The 17,757-nt window shown below is 42.3% G+C and overlaps 1 protein-coding gene across 1 annotated transcript in view; it reads right to left on the reverse strand.

Moving 5' to 3' along the window:
- The window catches only part of ptprua (protein tyrosine phosphatase receptor type Ua), a 288,163-nt gene extending 271,298 nt beyond the window's left edge, over positions 1-16,865 (reverse strand). Inside the window, exon 1 of the mRNA XM_034094829.1 lies at positions 16,576-16,865. Coding sequence (XP_033950720.1) covers positions 16,576-16,663 — 88 coding nt within the window. The 5' untranslated portion in view covers positions 16,664-16,865. The remainder of the gene's footprint in view (positions 1-16,575) is intronic.
- Between the last annotated feature and the right edge of the window lie 892 nt (positions 16,866-17,757).

A 17,757-nucleotide genomic window follows, 5' to 3' on the forward strand; every position in this document is an offset into this window, starting at 1 on the left:
TAAAGTAATGTTAATATGTGAAGATTATCCTGCTGGACAAAATGTGTAAGTACCATAAAGGTGTCTTTGCTACAGAGATCAGATTTTTGCAATATACCAAAATCCAATGCTAAAATCCCTTTGAATTGTTGTCGAAGGAACCCTTGCGCAGCCTTCAAACATACGTCCTCCCGGCTCCACTCTAAAAGCAGACTTTCATCAGCTATGTCTATCCTAAAATACATCTGAGTGCACCTCCTGTGGTTGGAATTTTCCTTTAGTTTCATAATGCATTTAAACCATGAGGGTTCCTCTACATAAAACACCAGTCCTGCCTTTTGATGGCATCATTTCTGGGTCAACGTACAGGAGTCTGAGATTAAACCAACTCTCAGACAACATATGTCAACTGCAGCAAACAAAGTGGATCTGTTTTTAAAGTCTGTCCAGGTCACCCCGTGTCTGGGTTACCATCATCATCCTCTCATGCCCTATTATAATTGTTATTATTGTGATGTGGGCGCGCTGACCCCGGACATCTGCTCACGCTCCATTGATACTGCGATTAGGGGGGGTGGGTCGGGGGGGGTAGCACATGTTTGGGGGTTGATCTGGAGACACTCGATCCCCCTAACTCACTTTTTATAGAGGTTGCAGACACTCAGCCAGGGGTGTCCAAACTACGGCCCAGGGGCTAAATGCGGCCAATTTTGAATCAGCCCTCAGCAAATTCAAAAAGTATAATGGTCCACAAATAAAACTTGAGCTTGTCTTATATTGTACTTCTTAAACATGAATGTAAAAATATATTACACAGTAGTATTCATGTGTTAATAAGCCCACTTTTCAAATACATTCAGTCAATTAAAGTTGGAAACATTATCTATCATATCTTAGTTGATAAGAAGAAAGCCCAATTACTTATTTACATAACAAGCTTGAAATACACCCTTCATATTTCTCCTTATTATAATCAATCTGAGGCTTCTGTTTTAAGGGATGCGCTGCCAACACTCACAAGCATACTTTACCTACATTTGATTGATTTTGCTAACTTATAACTGAACTTATGAGGCGATATACTCTAGTGAGTGGCTCAGCCCTTCGTATATTTTTCTGTATGTGACCCTCGGTGAAAAGACACCCCTGCTTCTTCATTAGCATGGTTGGAATAGAACAAAATAAAGTGAATTGGTGCTCCTTTCCACTTGTATTAAATCCACATGAATCCCAATAAGTATGATGGTATAAAACTATTTTGAATATAGAAAACTTTACGCAATACATGCTTGTTAGGCCTTCACATCTCCCTGAACACCCAAAAACTCGACTTGATCTTTTTAATTAATGTAACGTTCATTCTTGGCCTTTGGTTTAATATCGTGGTGACTGATTAAACATAAGCACTTTTTGAGCAAGGACTTTTTTTTTCCTTTCCTATCATGGTTGCCACTTATGAACTTCCTGGTCATTTCTCCCAGTTAGTAATCTTCCTAAGCAAAGTTGACAATTCGACCGAAACCAAGCTGTTTTCCATGCCGTTTCCCCCGATCAATAAACCTCCTCCTGTCCCCTAAAGACTCCTCTCAAACTTCCTTAACTTCACTCCACTGCCTCTCTCCCCTCCTCCTCCGTCTGAGACCCAGCCTGCACTTGGAGGTCTGGCTTATTGAATCAATGATTCAAGACCTCCCGTAACGGCAAGCTTATAAAAACCACAGCATCGCGCTCAGGGCACAGGCGGCGATACATCTCATAAAACAGAATGAGGTATATGCCTCCAATCATGCCTGGCTACACGTTCCTCTGTGAATGCAAAGGCAGCTCATTCCCATGCAGGCCACGATCCTCCAACTCCTCGCTCATGAATGTAATCCTTTGCGTTTATCTGTCTGAGTTCAGAGGCTGAGGAGGGCGCTCGCCACTGACACCTTTTGGAAAGGAAACACAGCAGATGCCGGGCCCAGGTGTCCCGTGCATCTTAGAGGTGCCAAAATACCGCCAATCGTCTGAATTATTGCCAAGGTAACAACCTCCACGCAGAAGTCAAGAGGGGCTGCAGAGAGGAGAGAAATGGAAGAAAAGCAAAGAAAGGACAGATGAACCTGCGAGGCTAAACTTTGACTCTCAGCGTGAATGCCTCTGAAGGGTTTATTGAGTTCTCTTTACTTCCCATTTATCCAGTTAAAATCTGCTTTTTTCCCACACATTGTGGTGCTAAGTGGCATCTTTGTTTCCAATCTCAGTGGGACGTGGTTGATGAAGTGTTTGTTCACACACACTGCACCAATTGATATGATAACCTTGTTGATTTGTTATTGTGGAAATAGAGCAATGTTACATGATTGGCATTGAGGCAAGAGATATGTTTAGGTATTGGTATTTGGGAAAATAGAGTAGGACTGAGAAATTTATTAATATTTTGATAGGAAAAAGGATATCGCCTTAGATTTTAGATTTCTTTAAAGAAGGCATTTTCCCTTTCCTGCAGTGTGTTCTATATATCATTTAAACATTGAAACACGTCACAGTAGAGCAGGGGTCGGCAACAGGCGGACCGCGGTCCGGATCCGGACCCAGACGCCGACCTATACGGACCCGGAGCTATAATCAATACATTAATAGGGGATATTTCGGCACCTCCCGCTTTTTTAACGCTGATTTGGGTGACTTGTGTAATTCGTGGAGAACCGAAGAGTTTTCGTTTGGGGGGGTGCCTGTTTTTCCTGGCCAAGGACAGGTTCCTTGAACACAACACGAGCGTAACGTGTCTTCACGTGGTATATGTCTCGTCTGAAAGGAGTGCTAACAGAGAGCAGCGGAACGCCGCTCCAGCCCTTAAAATATTGCAATACCCATAAGGAGCCGTACACATGCCGCAGTGTTTGCGTGGCTGTGTCTTTTAGTTGTAAGCACAGTGGCGATCTGTTGTTATTAGCATCTGGTTAGCTAGCTATGCTAACGAATTTAAAGCGCTTTTCTACAACCAGGTGGAAGAGAGCTATCTCCTGAGAGGCTCAAATAACCTCAGCTCAGTGAGGTTAAGGCACACCTTGATATGATCAATATAGTTATTAATGAGACTAAATGAAAAACAGGTATAAAATACTATATGACAGTAACAAAAAAGTCGAGCTCAATTCTTACACTGAATTTAAAAAAAAAAGTGAGCGAGGACTGCAATATAAGAGGGAAAGAAAGAGAAACTTTAAAACTGTTAAATTGTTATGATGTGTAAAGACTGATATTGTTCTACAATCGTCTGATGTGAAACGGTTAACAAAGAAAAAGGGACTTTCAAGCTGCTGCTACACTTTATTTTATTTATCTAAAATTAAGCACTTTTAAGATGCACATATTTTCAAAAGCTATTTTATTTATTTTCTCTATTTTATTTGTAAATGCAGCCCGAGGGGAACATTACACATATCCACAGTATTTACTGTATATCTGTATAGTTCAATGTTAATTGACAATAAATTGTTGTTTTTGAATTGTACTTTCTTTATTTGATTGGCAGTCAGTTGTTGATTACATGCAGACGTTGATAAAGCTACAGGTCACTTCAATATATATCACACTAATTCATGAAGCAACTTAGACATTTTGATGTTCCGGACCTTTGCATGGGGAGATTTGCTCTAACTGGACCTCGTTGAATTTTAGTTGAAGACCCCTGCAGTAGAGGTACAAAAATTACAAATATGAAGCTGAAAGGAGCCGAATAGGCCCCCTTTAAGAACAGCATAGTTTCCTGAAGATTAAATATTTTGCCTAAAGTGGTCGAACAACGAGTTATATATACATATGAAGCATCTCTAGAGTACTTGCAGATGGAGGAGGGGGGAGTATAACCCACCCCCCTAGTTTATAACCTCATGTTACACTCTGGAGCTCTGACACTTCTTGTATACCATTACAAAGTAAGATAGGGGCAAAACACAGCAGCAAAACTGGCACTAATCCAAATTTCCTTAGTGTTGATGAAGACGTCCCGCAGTGATATCAGAACACAGGTGTTGCTGCTCATGCTGCATAACCTCCCTGCTGTGCACAGGGGGGGGGGGGGGTCACCGCTAACCTTGACAGGGGCGATGCCGCAGTGCCCTTGTTCAATCCTTTGGGAAACATGTCACATTATATATTTATTAATTGGACTTTTCTTCACAAGTTTCCGTGCAACTTTTAATATCTCTCATGCGCCACGGGGACACTCGGAGGCCCACAGGTTTGATAACTTTAAACGGGCGACTTTTTAAAGAGTAATATCTACTGCTTCCCTGGGACCTGCACACCCCGGGTCTTGCTCTACATCACTTTTCTTTGCTGCAACTTAAAAATGAAAGATATAAGAAGTTTGTAGTTTGGCAGTTAATCTAACCTGAGGTTTATCAGCGCTGTGGTCTTCGACAGTAATGACACAGGGGACTAAACACGGCACCCGGAAAGGAGGAAAACTCCGGGAGATAAAGCATGGAGGAGGAGGTAGCAGAGCTGAAACGAAATAGCTTGTGGCATCGTGCAGCTATTTCACCAGCGGAGAGGAAAGGAAGCGAGAGGAATGCCAATCCCGCTGTTTGGCCTTCAGATGTCATCTCAAGCTGAAGCGACACTTGCTGACACGAAATCATCCCGAGGACCAAACTTCGACCCAGTCTGCTGGATGTGCCGCTCGTTCCTCTCACGATTCTGCGATAACTGACGGTGTCCGAACATCCAGTCACCTCGTCATCCTCCCTGACAGCAGTGGTGGAAAGTAACTAAGTACATTTACTCAAGTACTGTACTTAAAGATCTCCTATCATGCTATTTTTAGGCATATAATATGGGTCTCAGATATATACAAATATTTTTTTTCTGACACTTTGTGAGTTCCCTGACACACGGGTGCATTTTGCATGATACGAGACCTTTAAGTGCAATTTTAAGGTGCTTGTAATGATGCGAAATATAATCAAGTCTTACATATTAGTTCCACCTGGAGTAAATTCACAAGCTACCCCCCCCATTAAAACTAGCTGCACCTTTACCAGCTTTGAGAACACAGGGTATGCAGGAATCCTGAAGTCAAATGTAATCCCTTTCAAGACCTTGACATTTTAATTTCATCGCCACTTCTAATTGTAACCGGTTACATTGGCGACACACTTTACTATATTCAGTTTTGATTGTCCTTCCTCCTTATCTTCCAACCATTTGGACGCAGACTTGCATTTCCCCATAACGATGCTGTTTAACAACCGGCGTAAACGGAGCTTCACGCGCTATCAAGCAGTGAGCGTGCGATGTCCTGTTCAGATGACGTCAAACCCAACGGGATGCCATAAGTAAACTACACAGAATCACACCACACACCTACGCAGTGATTACATTCAGGCAGACTGTGGAATACAACCTCTTTGGACCATTTATATACTTATTGAAAACAAGCTACAAAATGTAATACCTTGGAAAATGCCGTTTAATAATTTTTAATAGTCTTAATTTCCGCTCAATTGATTTATCAACTTGTAATACTTTTTAAGACCCCGTGGACACCCTGTAACACTTTAATGATCAATCATTATAAAACATGTCATTTATATTATTCTGCAATGGACCAATCTCTACTAAAAACGTCTACTTCTACTCAAGTACAAGACCTGAGTACTTCTTCCACCTGCCGATCCTACTGAGTCGTTGTGCAGCAACACCGTGGGGCGAATTATCCTTGAAAAAGAAATCCTCCTCAAACACACTGTTATCTTTCATCAATGTGTGGCGTTGAGTGCATTCAAGGGCTATACTTCTGTGCTCTAAATGGCTTTTTCGGCTTACGCCACTTTCCCTCAAACGGCTTTGTTGCTATGAGAAGGGCTAGTAGGGTACCATTTGATATTTTTGATAATAGTGAAGATACTTTCAGTTTTCTATACCTTGGCCCAGTCTCAGGTCGACTATTTTCATTCAAGTGAGGGAAGCAAGGATTTAATTTAACCGACCAGAGACGGGGCCGTTGCCTTGAGAATTGGAAAGATGTTTGAGTCAAGAGACTGTACGAACAGAAACATCCGTACAACAACTTCAGTCTTCAGTATTCAGAGTAAATGTCTTTTTCAATGCGTCATTAGAGAAGCAACATGAACAGGTAGACATGAGCACAGTTCCTGACTACATACAATAGTACAATTCCTGCAGTTAGTACAATACGTTAGAGTGCATTGATTTCCTCATATTTTTTTCAGTAAATGTTAACAATCAGATTATAGCTCTTTGTTAAATGATGACTCCAGCCTCTGCACACTGGATTTCAGCTTCTTCCCTTTTTTGTTTCATTACGTATAATCTATTTCTGTGTCTGTGTGTGTGTCATGTCTACTCTTTGTGCCTTTTCCGAAATTTCACACGGACACAATCGGCCAAAATTACTTGTAAGTAAAAGTTTAATCATTAAATTAGCTGAATATAAAAGACAGATAATTTTTTTTAATCTTGCTTTTTTTTTGTGCTTAATAAAGATAAACTCATTCTAACTTTCTGAGCACACTAAATTGGGGTTTAGCTGCCTTGTGTTCTTATAAAGGAGACAGCTTCAGTGTTTTCACTCAATAGACACTCGACAAATAATTTAAAAAAGGTGATGAAATGTAAGACCTCCGACTGTTACCCTGTGGTGTTAGCATGTTTTAAAGGTGAATTTGTTTGTGGTTCACTCACAGATTTGACGAGATAAGCGTCTAACGCCTGCTATTCTGTTTTTCATCAATATATTATAGCTCTCAGTTATATACAGAACATGTCTCTGAACTGTTTGGCTCCAAACACCAAACAGATCATTGCAGCATTACCCATAATCCCCTCTGTTTCAGCCCTGTTTCAAAAGTGCTGATTCTCTGTCTGTTACTTTAGATGAAAATAAGGAGCCCCTCCCCAAGCCCCCTCTTGCCCCTTTCACACCAACGCGGTTCCAGGGCCGGCTCTAAGCACCGAAAACCGGTGCTTACCAAGCTCCAAAAAATTGTCGGCCTAGAAGCAAGCACTGCATACGTCACGCTTACGTCGGAGGGGGGCGAGATTAACCTGAGCTAACAGTTTATGGCGAGTACGGCAAATGAAAGTTGTAACAAGCAGTAGCGCTGAGCAAAGTGACTAGAACGCAACCACACACTTATACAAGAAAAAACACACTTTATAAAGTCAGGCAACACTAACCAGGCTTCGTGTGATTCTGTGTATTTGTACTTACTTTGACCATCCGTTCACTGTTATCGATCATTGTGGAGAGAGGCAGACATTTTGTTTTGTATTACAGCAGCTATCGGATGGAATCAACACATGGGCTGCACAGGTTGTCGTGTCCGACTATCACAAGCAGAATCATAATGAAAAATACACCGGTAAAATGTGCCTGTAGAAAACGGTTTATGCCACAATAGGATAGCAACGAGTAGTCAAGATAGTCAGTTTAGCTTCGGTTGCTATGGTAACATCACCCATTTTATACCAGAGAAACTTTCATAACAGCGTTGTGATGCCAAACAGCGTCAATTCAGACTGACACACATTCACTTAAGGGGGGGGGGGGATATGTATCAGCTGCTTGTGTGACAATCAGACAGTGAATACCCGTGTGAGCTAACCGGGAGCTAACGGGAGAATAAACTCCGGTGGACGAGCGGGCAGCACTGCAGCGGTCGGTGAATGCCGCTGAAACACATTAATAAACAATGAACCCCGGCACTCTGGGGAAAAGTATAAGGGTTGAGAAGTAGTTATTAATTTAATCTGGCTTCGTGTGATTAAAAGTAACACGATCATCGACCCGACGCAGTCCCCCATTGTTGTTGTTGTTGTTGTTGTGAGCGCCGTTGGGGAGATAATCAGCGATGTAAACGGTGACGTCATGACGCAGCAGCGGCAGCACCAGTCGGGCTCTGGGCGGTGTGAACAAAACGGAGGCTGAAAATAAAAACCGGTTCCGAACCAGAAGAGCGCAAGCACGGAGCTAGAACGGGAACCGTGTTGGTGTGAAAGGAGCATTAGAGAGAGATATTGGTTAAAAGGAACCCAATAGTGCTCTAGGAGGAGATTCAGGTGATAAGGTGTGGGGGGGGGGGGGGGGTTACCTTGGCTGCTGATTGGCTAATGGTTACTCAAGACAACACATCGTTATGACATCATCAAGTGGCCAAAATCTGATCAGCTCATTTTCAGACAGGTTTTTATAGAAATGGATCAAAAAGAGAGAGAATCTTTGTTCCTGAAACTTTCAGAGTCTCTTTCCACAGAGGGGACACATGTTGATGTAGAAGAGACATGAAGAAGAGGGGACACATGTTGATGTAGAAGAGACATGAAGAAGAGGGGACACATGTTGATGTAGAAGAGACATGGAGAAGAGGGGACACTGTTGATGTAGAAGAGACATGGAGAAGAGGGGACACATGTTGATGTAGAAGAGACATGAAGAAGAGGGGACACATGTTGATGTAGAAGAGACATGAAGAAGAGGGGACACATGTTGATGTAGAAGAGACATGAGAAGAGGGGACACATGTTGATGTAGAAGAGACATGAAGAAGAGGGGACACATGTTGATGTAGAAGAGACATGGAGAAGAGGGGACACATGTTGATGTAGAAGAGGACATGGAGAAGAGGGGACACATGTTGATGTAGAAGAGACATGAAGAAGAGGGGACACATGTTGATGTAGAAGAGACATGAAGAAGAGGGGACACATGTTGATGTAGAGAGCCATGAAGAAGAGTGGACACAGGTTGATGTAGAAGAGACATGAAGAAGAGGGGACACATGTTGATGTAGAAGAGACATGAAGAAGAGGGGACACATGTTGATGTAGAAGAGACATGAAGAAGAGGGGACACATGTTGATGTAGAAGAGACATGGAGAAGAGGGGACACATGTTGATGTAGAAGAGACATGAAGAAGAGGGGACACATGTTGATGTAGAAGAGACATGGAGAAGAGGGGACACATGTTGATGTAGAAGAGACATGGAGAAGAGGGGACACATGTTGATGTAGAAGAGACATGAAGAAGAGGATTTTGCATAATAGGTGACCTTTAATGAAATGTCCTTTGGTGTGTCTTCAAGTGTTCAGACACAGATATTGTTGTCTGTGCAGTTATCAGGTAAGATTCCTATGCTTTGAAAATGCTCTGTGGACAAATTGAGACATTATCTGTGGAAGCTTTTATATTGAAGGAGAGCGGCTTTAGAGGAGTTCAGAGAGGCATTTCAGGCACTTGGAGCATTTCAGAAATTAGCTGAAAAGCATGCCGATGTCTGAGTATCATCTGCGGTTGAAAAGTCGGGATGCTTTAAAATCCCGCACTGGAGTTTCCCTGGCAGCCGGTCAGTCCTCTGAGAATCTATAATCACGAATTAGCAGCCCTCTGCATACTTGCAACAGACGGCAAATTCCTGAATCGAAAGTCAACCAGCAGCTGATTCTCAAGCATCCGATGCATTCATGCAACGTGAATGTATTCCCTCATGCGCTGATTTCATGAAGCATTTTTATCTAGCAAATCATTACATAGCTTGTTGAAATCAAACTGCAGGAAGGAATGAAATGAGTCAGTGAGGGGGGGAAAAGCGAGCAATCACAAACCCAGCAGCCTGCTTTTAAGACAAATTGAATTCCAACATCGACGCAGATGAGAGGATGACTAAAAAAAAGGAGCAAATTAACTTTATTGTTTAAACATGTTTAGCGATCAGCTTGACAGGCAGCCTGCTGGCTCTACTCCATCTGCTCAGTAATGATTAGTTGTTGATGGGGCGAAAAAACACATTTCATCAACACCTGGAGAGGCGAACTGCTCCTGGATGCGCCCACTAAGACGCCTCGTGGGTCCAGGCCAACAACATGAGGCAGCTCCATCAGCATCAGTGAAAACACATGGTGTGGCAGAACTGGTTTATTAAAGCCATAAACATTGCCATAATGATTGAGGACGGTCGCTCTGTCGGTATTTATGAACAACTTGTGGTTTATTCAGCACAAGCCCTGCTGAACTATTTCCTCGAGAAATATCAGATTTACAAATCCTTTATTAAATTTAAGGACATTTACAGCGTTACATAAAGCAAAAGGTACAGTGCAGACAAAGGGCAACAATTAAGAGTAGACTAACTTTCAAAGAGACAAACACTAAAAAAAAGTCAAGAAAATCAAGTCTAAAACTCTGTCCAAAATGCATTTAAACAATTAAACATCACATTTTCTATATTAATATGTATAGATAATGATATAGCCAAGAACAGACACTTTCAAGAAGACAAAAAGGAACTTTTTTCAGTACCGAGAAATGGGGCGAAGCCTGCGAGCTAGTTCAGGCAGTCAACTCGAGCACCAATGATACATTAACACCCCAGCTTCCACCCCAGCTTCCAGCTTCCACCCAGCTTCCACCCCAGCTTCCAGCTTCCACCCCAGCTTCCACCCCAGCTTTCCACCCAGCTTCCACCCCAGCTTCCACCCCAGCTTCCACCCCAGCTTCCACCAACCACCCAGCTTCCACCCCAGCTTCCACCCCAGCTTCCACCATCCACCCAGCTTCCACCCCAGCTTCCACCATCCACCCAGCTTCCACCCCAGCTTCCACCCAGCTCACCAGCTTCACCTAGCTTCCACCCAGCTTCCACCCCAGCTTCCACCCCAGCTTCCACCAGCTTCCACCCCAGGCTTCCACCCCAGCTTCCACCCCAGCTCCACAGCTTCCACCCAGCTTCCACCCAGCTTCCACCCCAGCTTCCACCCAGCTTCCACCCCAGCTTCCACCATCCACATTCCACCCCAGCTTCCATCCACCCCAGCTTCCACCCCAGTTCCACCCAGCTTCCACCCAGCTTCCACCCCCAGCTTCCACCTAGGGCTGTGCAATTTAATCGATCTTGCGATATATATCGATATTTAATTTTCGAGAAAGTATCGATATTTCAGCCGCGGGTATCGATACATTAAGTCTGATAACTGTGTTCGTTATACTCGCGTCCAGGAGAGAAGCTTTAAAAAGGAGACTAAGTGAGTCTCTGAGAATGTTCAAATGTATACTTTAATTAATAAAAAGCGCGGTAATGTTACAAGCAGAAGATGGTTCAGTCAGAAAAACAGCTGTGTTTCTGGCTCTCGTGAGCGAAGGGAAGAGAGCTAGCTCCACCTTTCCAGCTGTTAAATATCCTCTGCTGAATCCTCCCTGTGGGCCGGTTGGCGCTGCTGGGATCGGCCCTCCACGTCTCCAATGTTCGTTGTTGCGCATTACAGAGGATTCAGACATTGCACATTAAATATATAACTAAACACGCCTTTTCTCCTCCTTATCTCTTTCATGACTTTTCATTAATACATTTTAAACGCTGTAATCAATACTCCAAAAATACCTCACGGCTGGTTTCATTTCCGGGTAGTTCCGAATGTTGTGTCATGCTACCCACGTCTGTAAACAAACGTATTCAAATAAACTGTAACTTCATTTAATATTCAGCAATAATAATATCTCGACGTCTATAGTTGTAGTGTTGAAATTCAGTAGGTTTCGGTGTGCAACACTCCGTGTCATATCGCTACTAAATTCACACCTCTATAGGAAATTGTATATTAGCCACATGCTAAATGCTAACCGGAGATGAAGGATTTTCAGAATAAAAGGCTCAACAACTGGTTGTGCACAACAACTTCTGGTTTTTCAGTATAAAACAGCATTTAAACTGACGGTATGTTTATGGTACTTTATACCATCAAAACATTGATTTTAATTTCTAACAAGTCCCATTCAAATCCCCCGTGTTCCGCCACCTGCTGCACCTTTTAATCTCCATTGTCCATTGTGATACTGCACTTTACAGCTAGAGTTTGCACTGTTTCACAATAAATGAAACTAATTTTCTCACCACATCTTTTGATTAATTTTGTCCAGTATTTGCAAGCTGGAGACTCTCTGTCAGAGCCATATATTGTATAATGGATGCTTTCAGTTTTCAGTTGAATTAATTCAATCCAAGTCAATGGAACACTCACAAGATGTCACCAAAATCCCACTGTCCGTTTAAAATCTTTCAGAAAATGATATAAGTGTATCGATTTATATCGAATCGTATCGAATCGTATCGTTGGCTGAATATCGTGATATATATCGTATCCGTTGGCTGAATATCGTGTATCGTATCGTATCGTGAGATTAGTGTATCGCCACAGCCCTACTTCCACCCCAGCTTCCACCCCAGCTTCCACCCAGCTTCCACCCCAGCTTCCACCCAGCTTCCACCCCAGCTTCCACCCCAGCTTGGGTATCAGCGAATATCGAGTACCAATCCGATATCAGTGTTTATTCACACCCTTTAGCTATAAAACATCAGCGGATTCTGAGTGGGGTGTACCAGTGGCTAATGATAGGATGCCAGATAAGAAACTGCTTTTCAGACCACTTTGGCATCAGGGAGCCTTACAGTATATCTCATCTGTTAGAGGCCAACAATGCATTTAAACTATTTTGGTGGTGGGGAAAATTATTAAAACCTTCAGTTATACAGACTTGTGTGTTCACGCAGCGTTCCCCCCACTACTAGCCTTGACTAACTCATTTAAATAGACTAAATTAGCTTATTTAAGAGTGTTTCGATAGATATTCATTGTCGGCGATGGTGGCTTTGCAGCCGTTTTGCCACGAGTTAGTTACTTCTGTAGTTATTTCAACCAAGTTGGATATATTCAACACTTTTACAAGATTCCTGATTATGAATAACCAATGATATGGTCAGTTTTCAATTCAGTTTAGACTATATCACGCTGCAGAGTTCCCCTTCCTGCGTAAAGCTAACTCCTCCGCCATGCACCGATCAGCCCCCTGAATGCTCAGTGATAGTACATCTGAAATCTTAAATCCAATATACTGCTTCTAACTGATAAAAAAGTACTGCAGCCCAAAATGGGTTTTAGCCGAATACTGTTTCCAGCTGAAGATACACAACCTGGACAGATAGACGGAGCAGGAATCCAGCTTAGACCGGCACAAAAGCTCTGTTGGAGGCCACATTGCATTTCACCAACTTAACATCCTTGGAGAAAATTGACTTGGGTTGCACAAAAGCAGCCTTAACTCCTCCCTCGGCGATAAGAGGAAATTATTTCAGATAAATAGATGTAATCCCGCCGCAGTTATATACTGTATACATTTTTTTTTTAAAGGCAGAGAAGATTTGCCAAGTCTCTCAGCTCTTCACAGAACTCACAATCTTTCCCGTGGGAGCCTTGAGTTATGAAAAACTGTAATTCTGTTGAATACCTTCACAAGTTTGCTTTCACTGCCAATAAAACTTCCGGAGAGGATGAACAAATTGAGACTAACAGCAGAAGCAGAGGCAATTAAAATGTCTCAAAAACCATCAAAGTTGTGAAACGTAGAAAAAGGACTGATTGACTTCAGCCGGCTCTCGCTGATCCACGCATTTTCCTCTCCTCGAAACATCCAGTTTATCTGAGGAGACACAGCCTCGTGTCGTCTGTTTTTCAATATGTAAACCATGTCATGCTGCATCAGAGAGGGGAGGTGAGACATTATCTTCTTAAACTGTCATTTTTATCCATTTCCAGCTTAATTGCGTCCATTTTTCCCTCAACCAAAAAGACAATTAAAGCAACATTGTTCAATCTGTTGCCTGTGGTAGTTCAGTCCCACAGCTCTGGGGAGTTCCAACTGCCTGGAAGAGGATGTGGAGTTTCATTGATAGAAATTCCGTTTTTCTCTTTCTCTATAAAAAGGGCAGTGAAACCAACCTTGTTCCTTTTGCCATCTCATTACCACAAACTACGATTACAGAGTGTACTCATTGTCTTGAACAGCCATTATGCAATTGTTCCATTAAGGAATCTTGTGTTATTTCCTCCTGAACAACCACATTTCATCATCGCCTTGTGTGCAAACGTACGCTCCATTTACAGCGTCTGTATCTGCACCAGGAGAGCTTTGTGTGTGTCGGGCTATTTTCTGCTGGATTTAACACGGGGTCGGATCCACGCCGCTGCACACCAAGACCCTTTCTGCATCCAACCAGCAGTCCGTGATATCCCACCTTCTCAGGTCAGCACCTGTATCAGAGTGGCCTTTTCAAGCTATAACCTCCAATCTCAGAGTGCTTGGAGCTGCGTGTCAGTGTTGGGAGTTTTAATTTGAACATTAAATTATGTTCGTGCATGTTTGCACCTGAGGTAAGAGACCGTGAAGGGAAGCCACATGCTGATACTGGAGCATGAATACGACAAAGGCAAATTGAGGGGAGCAAAGCATCTTCTTTGTTTAGCATACAAGCTGCAGAACACAACTTGTTGGCAGCCCCAAAAGGGAAATGTTGAAACTTCAATTTTGTTAAAGGAAAAACATGCCAGGCGAAGTCTTTAAAGGTTTAAACCTAGCTGTTTCCACTCTTAAAGCAGCATCCACAGCGTGTCAGTAGCATCCTGGAGCAAAGTATGAAAAGTTCCCAGTTTTAATCCAATTCTTTTCTCACTTGACGTACATGAAGTGATGCAACCCTCCGCAATGCAGCCAACATGGTTAGCATATGGGGTTAAGCTATTATTTGATGAGATATTCTCAGCTCTACATCATGCAACTTTGCTAACACACTGCTATATTTCACTCAGGGCAAAGTGCTTTGTGTTGGGTTACTCTGCATATTTCAAGTTTCAAGATTCCCCAAACTGAGATCCACTGCTACCCCTGTGTGCTTCAATGGATAGCAAAGCATTAGCAAGGACTACAGATGGTCGGTTGTTGGCATTTTGACCTCTAGTAAGACGCCTATTGATTGGTCAATTATCAATTGGAAAGCAGACAGAAATCTTTGAGTTTCCAGATCTCAAATGTGAATATGTTCTGGTTTCCTCAGTCCTCTCCGACATTAGATGGAATATATTTGAAAAAACAAGACATTTGCATAGGTCATCTTCGGCTTCAGGCATTTTTCTTAACTCTTTGACATTTCAGAGGACAAAAGACCTATCGGTGAATTAAAAAAAACAATCAACAGATAACGAAATAATCATTACTTGCGAAAGCCTTTGACTTGAATGAATATATAAATGGCTGCTGAGTGTTGGGGTTCGTCACGTGCTTTAATTATATTACCTTCTTGCTCTCTTGAACACCATGACCAAGTATATGAATATCCATGATTGAAACAAAATCAAACCAAACCAAGAATGAAGTGTATAATGAAAAAATTAGTCATCTGATCAACGACTTCCCAAACAAGATTAGAAACGTTACAATAACTTTCTGTACTTTTTAATCGCTATCACTTCAGTCCAAAAAGCTTAGAGGTACAAATCCAAAGACATAATTAGATGAGACCAATTACTTCCTCTGTGGGCATTCTCCAACATTTCCCACGAGTCTCCATTCCTTCGCAGCAGATTTCTCTCCCAACACATGAGCTGAATGCATGCCAGCTGGTAGCAGAGACTTCCCTGTTGTTCAGCGTAATCTCATAAAACAGTTGGCTTGTCACCATTTCAAAAATCCTGCCTGCAGAACCCAGTGGATCCTGCAGAGCGGGGAGTGGCTGGGGACTGGTTCAGCAGCTGGTTGAGGTAACTGACACCCAGCAGTATTTATAAAACACACGAGTTTGCAAAGCATTCTCGAGATTAACCAACTGTCACTTTTCACCGGAGACCACTTGAGGGGGGGAGGCCTTTCATCCATCCTCAAAAGATCAGAGGAGGCCTTGAAATCTTAAACCATTTGAATGTTAACCCGTCAGACAGGAGAGAATTTCAGCCTCAGTTTCCATTTAAAACTCTGTCTGTTAAAGTTTGACTGACACACATAAGGAATATCTGTATTTGACTAATTCCTCGCCACTGTAGTGCCTTTTCAGCTAAATTATAAACACGCTTGATTTGTCTTTCCTCTTCTTTCTTTTTACAAATGAACCAGTCAAGCAAATCATCTCCTGCAATCAGTAACATAATTGCGCTTGTTCCATCAATACCATTAACATGCAGACAACTTAGCAGCCCATTTCTTTTACGCACATCAGCAATAAATGAAACCCAATGAGGGGAGACTTAATCACTGGGATGTGATTTACATCCCAGGCGTCGGGAGGAGAGTATGTTGTCACCGACTGAAGCTTGAATAATGGAAACATTACAGTAAATTAAGCTGGACACAGATGGAAAGACATAATGAGTCTTACCATTGCATACCAACAACATTGAAGAGATGATTTATGCCAGATTTAGCAAATAATAAATCCACTTTTTAAAGTCATGTTTAAGCTTGAGAGGGAATGCATAGTAATCACCGATACCATTGATTCTGTAAGGAAATGATGCTGTGATTTAGACTCGTGCAGGTTGCTGGCAGTCGCATACGTCATTCAATCCGCTGGATTAATACAAAGAAGAAAGTTCAAACCGCTGAAAACTGCAGCAACCAAGGTCTGATTTGAAAAGCCTCATCACACACTGCACTCTGGGACAACTTCAGAAGTTGTAGGGGGGGAAAGGGAATCCTGACTGTGTAGGAAGAGCGAGTTTTAAACCATGAGAGCCAACTTTACGCAGGTGTCCAAACATCTCTTACCTGTTGGTCCCTCCATGCTGTCTGCGCAGATCCTGACGGCCAGCATCAGTAGCAGAGCTGCTGAATACATGTTGGTAATAAAGTCCATTTGTCACCAGAAGAAAATCCTAGAGAAACTCCAGCAGCAGCAGTAATGTTGGTTTTGGTGTTTTTGTTGGTTTGCAGAGAAGTCGCGCGCTCGGCTCCACGCGCTGCTCCTCCTCAGCCCGCACACCGAGCATCTGATCTGCAACCACAGCGTTCAAAAAAGAGACAGCCCCCCCCCCTCACCCCCTCTTTTTTCTGTAACGGCTCTGAGACTTTCTGTGTTTTGTTTTTTTTGCACTGTCAAGCGAGCAAGTGGCACGCGGGAATGCGGGTGTGCGGCGCCTCCACGTGGACAGGAGGTGTCACACACATGCGCGCACCAAGAGTCTCATATCTGCAGGTTAGGGGTCTGAAAACTAGACAGATTGTTGGTCTGTCCAACTCAAAGGGATATGTTTGCCTCAGTGATGCATTCAAGTGCATATCTGGCTTACAAATTGAATCATTTATTTGTACTATCCATTCATATTATTATTACTATTATTATTATTATTATTATTTCCCATTGTTTATTATGTAATCAGTGTATTCTTGTTTTTATTATTTTTATTATTGAAACTCTCCTTATTATCATTATTATTTGTTCAATATTTGTATTATTAAATATAGATATATTTGTTCTTTACTTGAGTATTTCCATTTAATGCGACTTATTTCACTTTCCATTTGTGTCACTAATGTTAGTCTTTTACATTTCATTTTGGTAAATATCATTATCTTTTGTGCGACACATTAATTGAACACTCATACTAGTTTCTTTATGCATATACAAAGCCATGATGCTTAAAGGTGGGGTAGGTAAGTTTCAGAAACCGGCTCGAGATACACTTTTTGTTATATTCCATCGAATGCTCTTAACATCCCGATAGCAATGAATATCTTAAGTGCTTTGACAAAAAATACATACAAAAATGTCACCTGTAGAAGCCGTGATACTGTAAAAAGTACAACCAATCCGTGTGGATAGCCTACCTGCCTGTCAGCCTCCCATCGGGGCACAAACTTATCTCGTGCCCTCATTGGTCATGTGCGCGTTCGTGTGTGTTGGAGGAGGGGCTCTATAAGGAAGTGGCAGATTTTCTCCGGTTGTGTATT

The sequence above is a fragment of the Pseudochaenichthys georgianus genome, chromosome 11 (genome assembly GCF_902827115.2).
Source record: "Pseudochaenichthys georgianus chromosome 11, fPseGeo1.2, whole genome shotgun sequence".
In the NCBI taxonomy this organism is placed as follows: Eukaryota; Metazoa; Chordata; class Actinopteri; order Perciformes; family Channichthyidae; genus Pseudochaenichthys; species Pseudochaenichthys georgianus.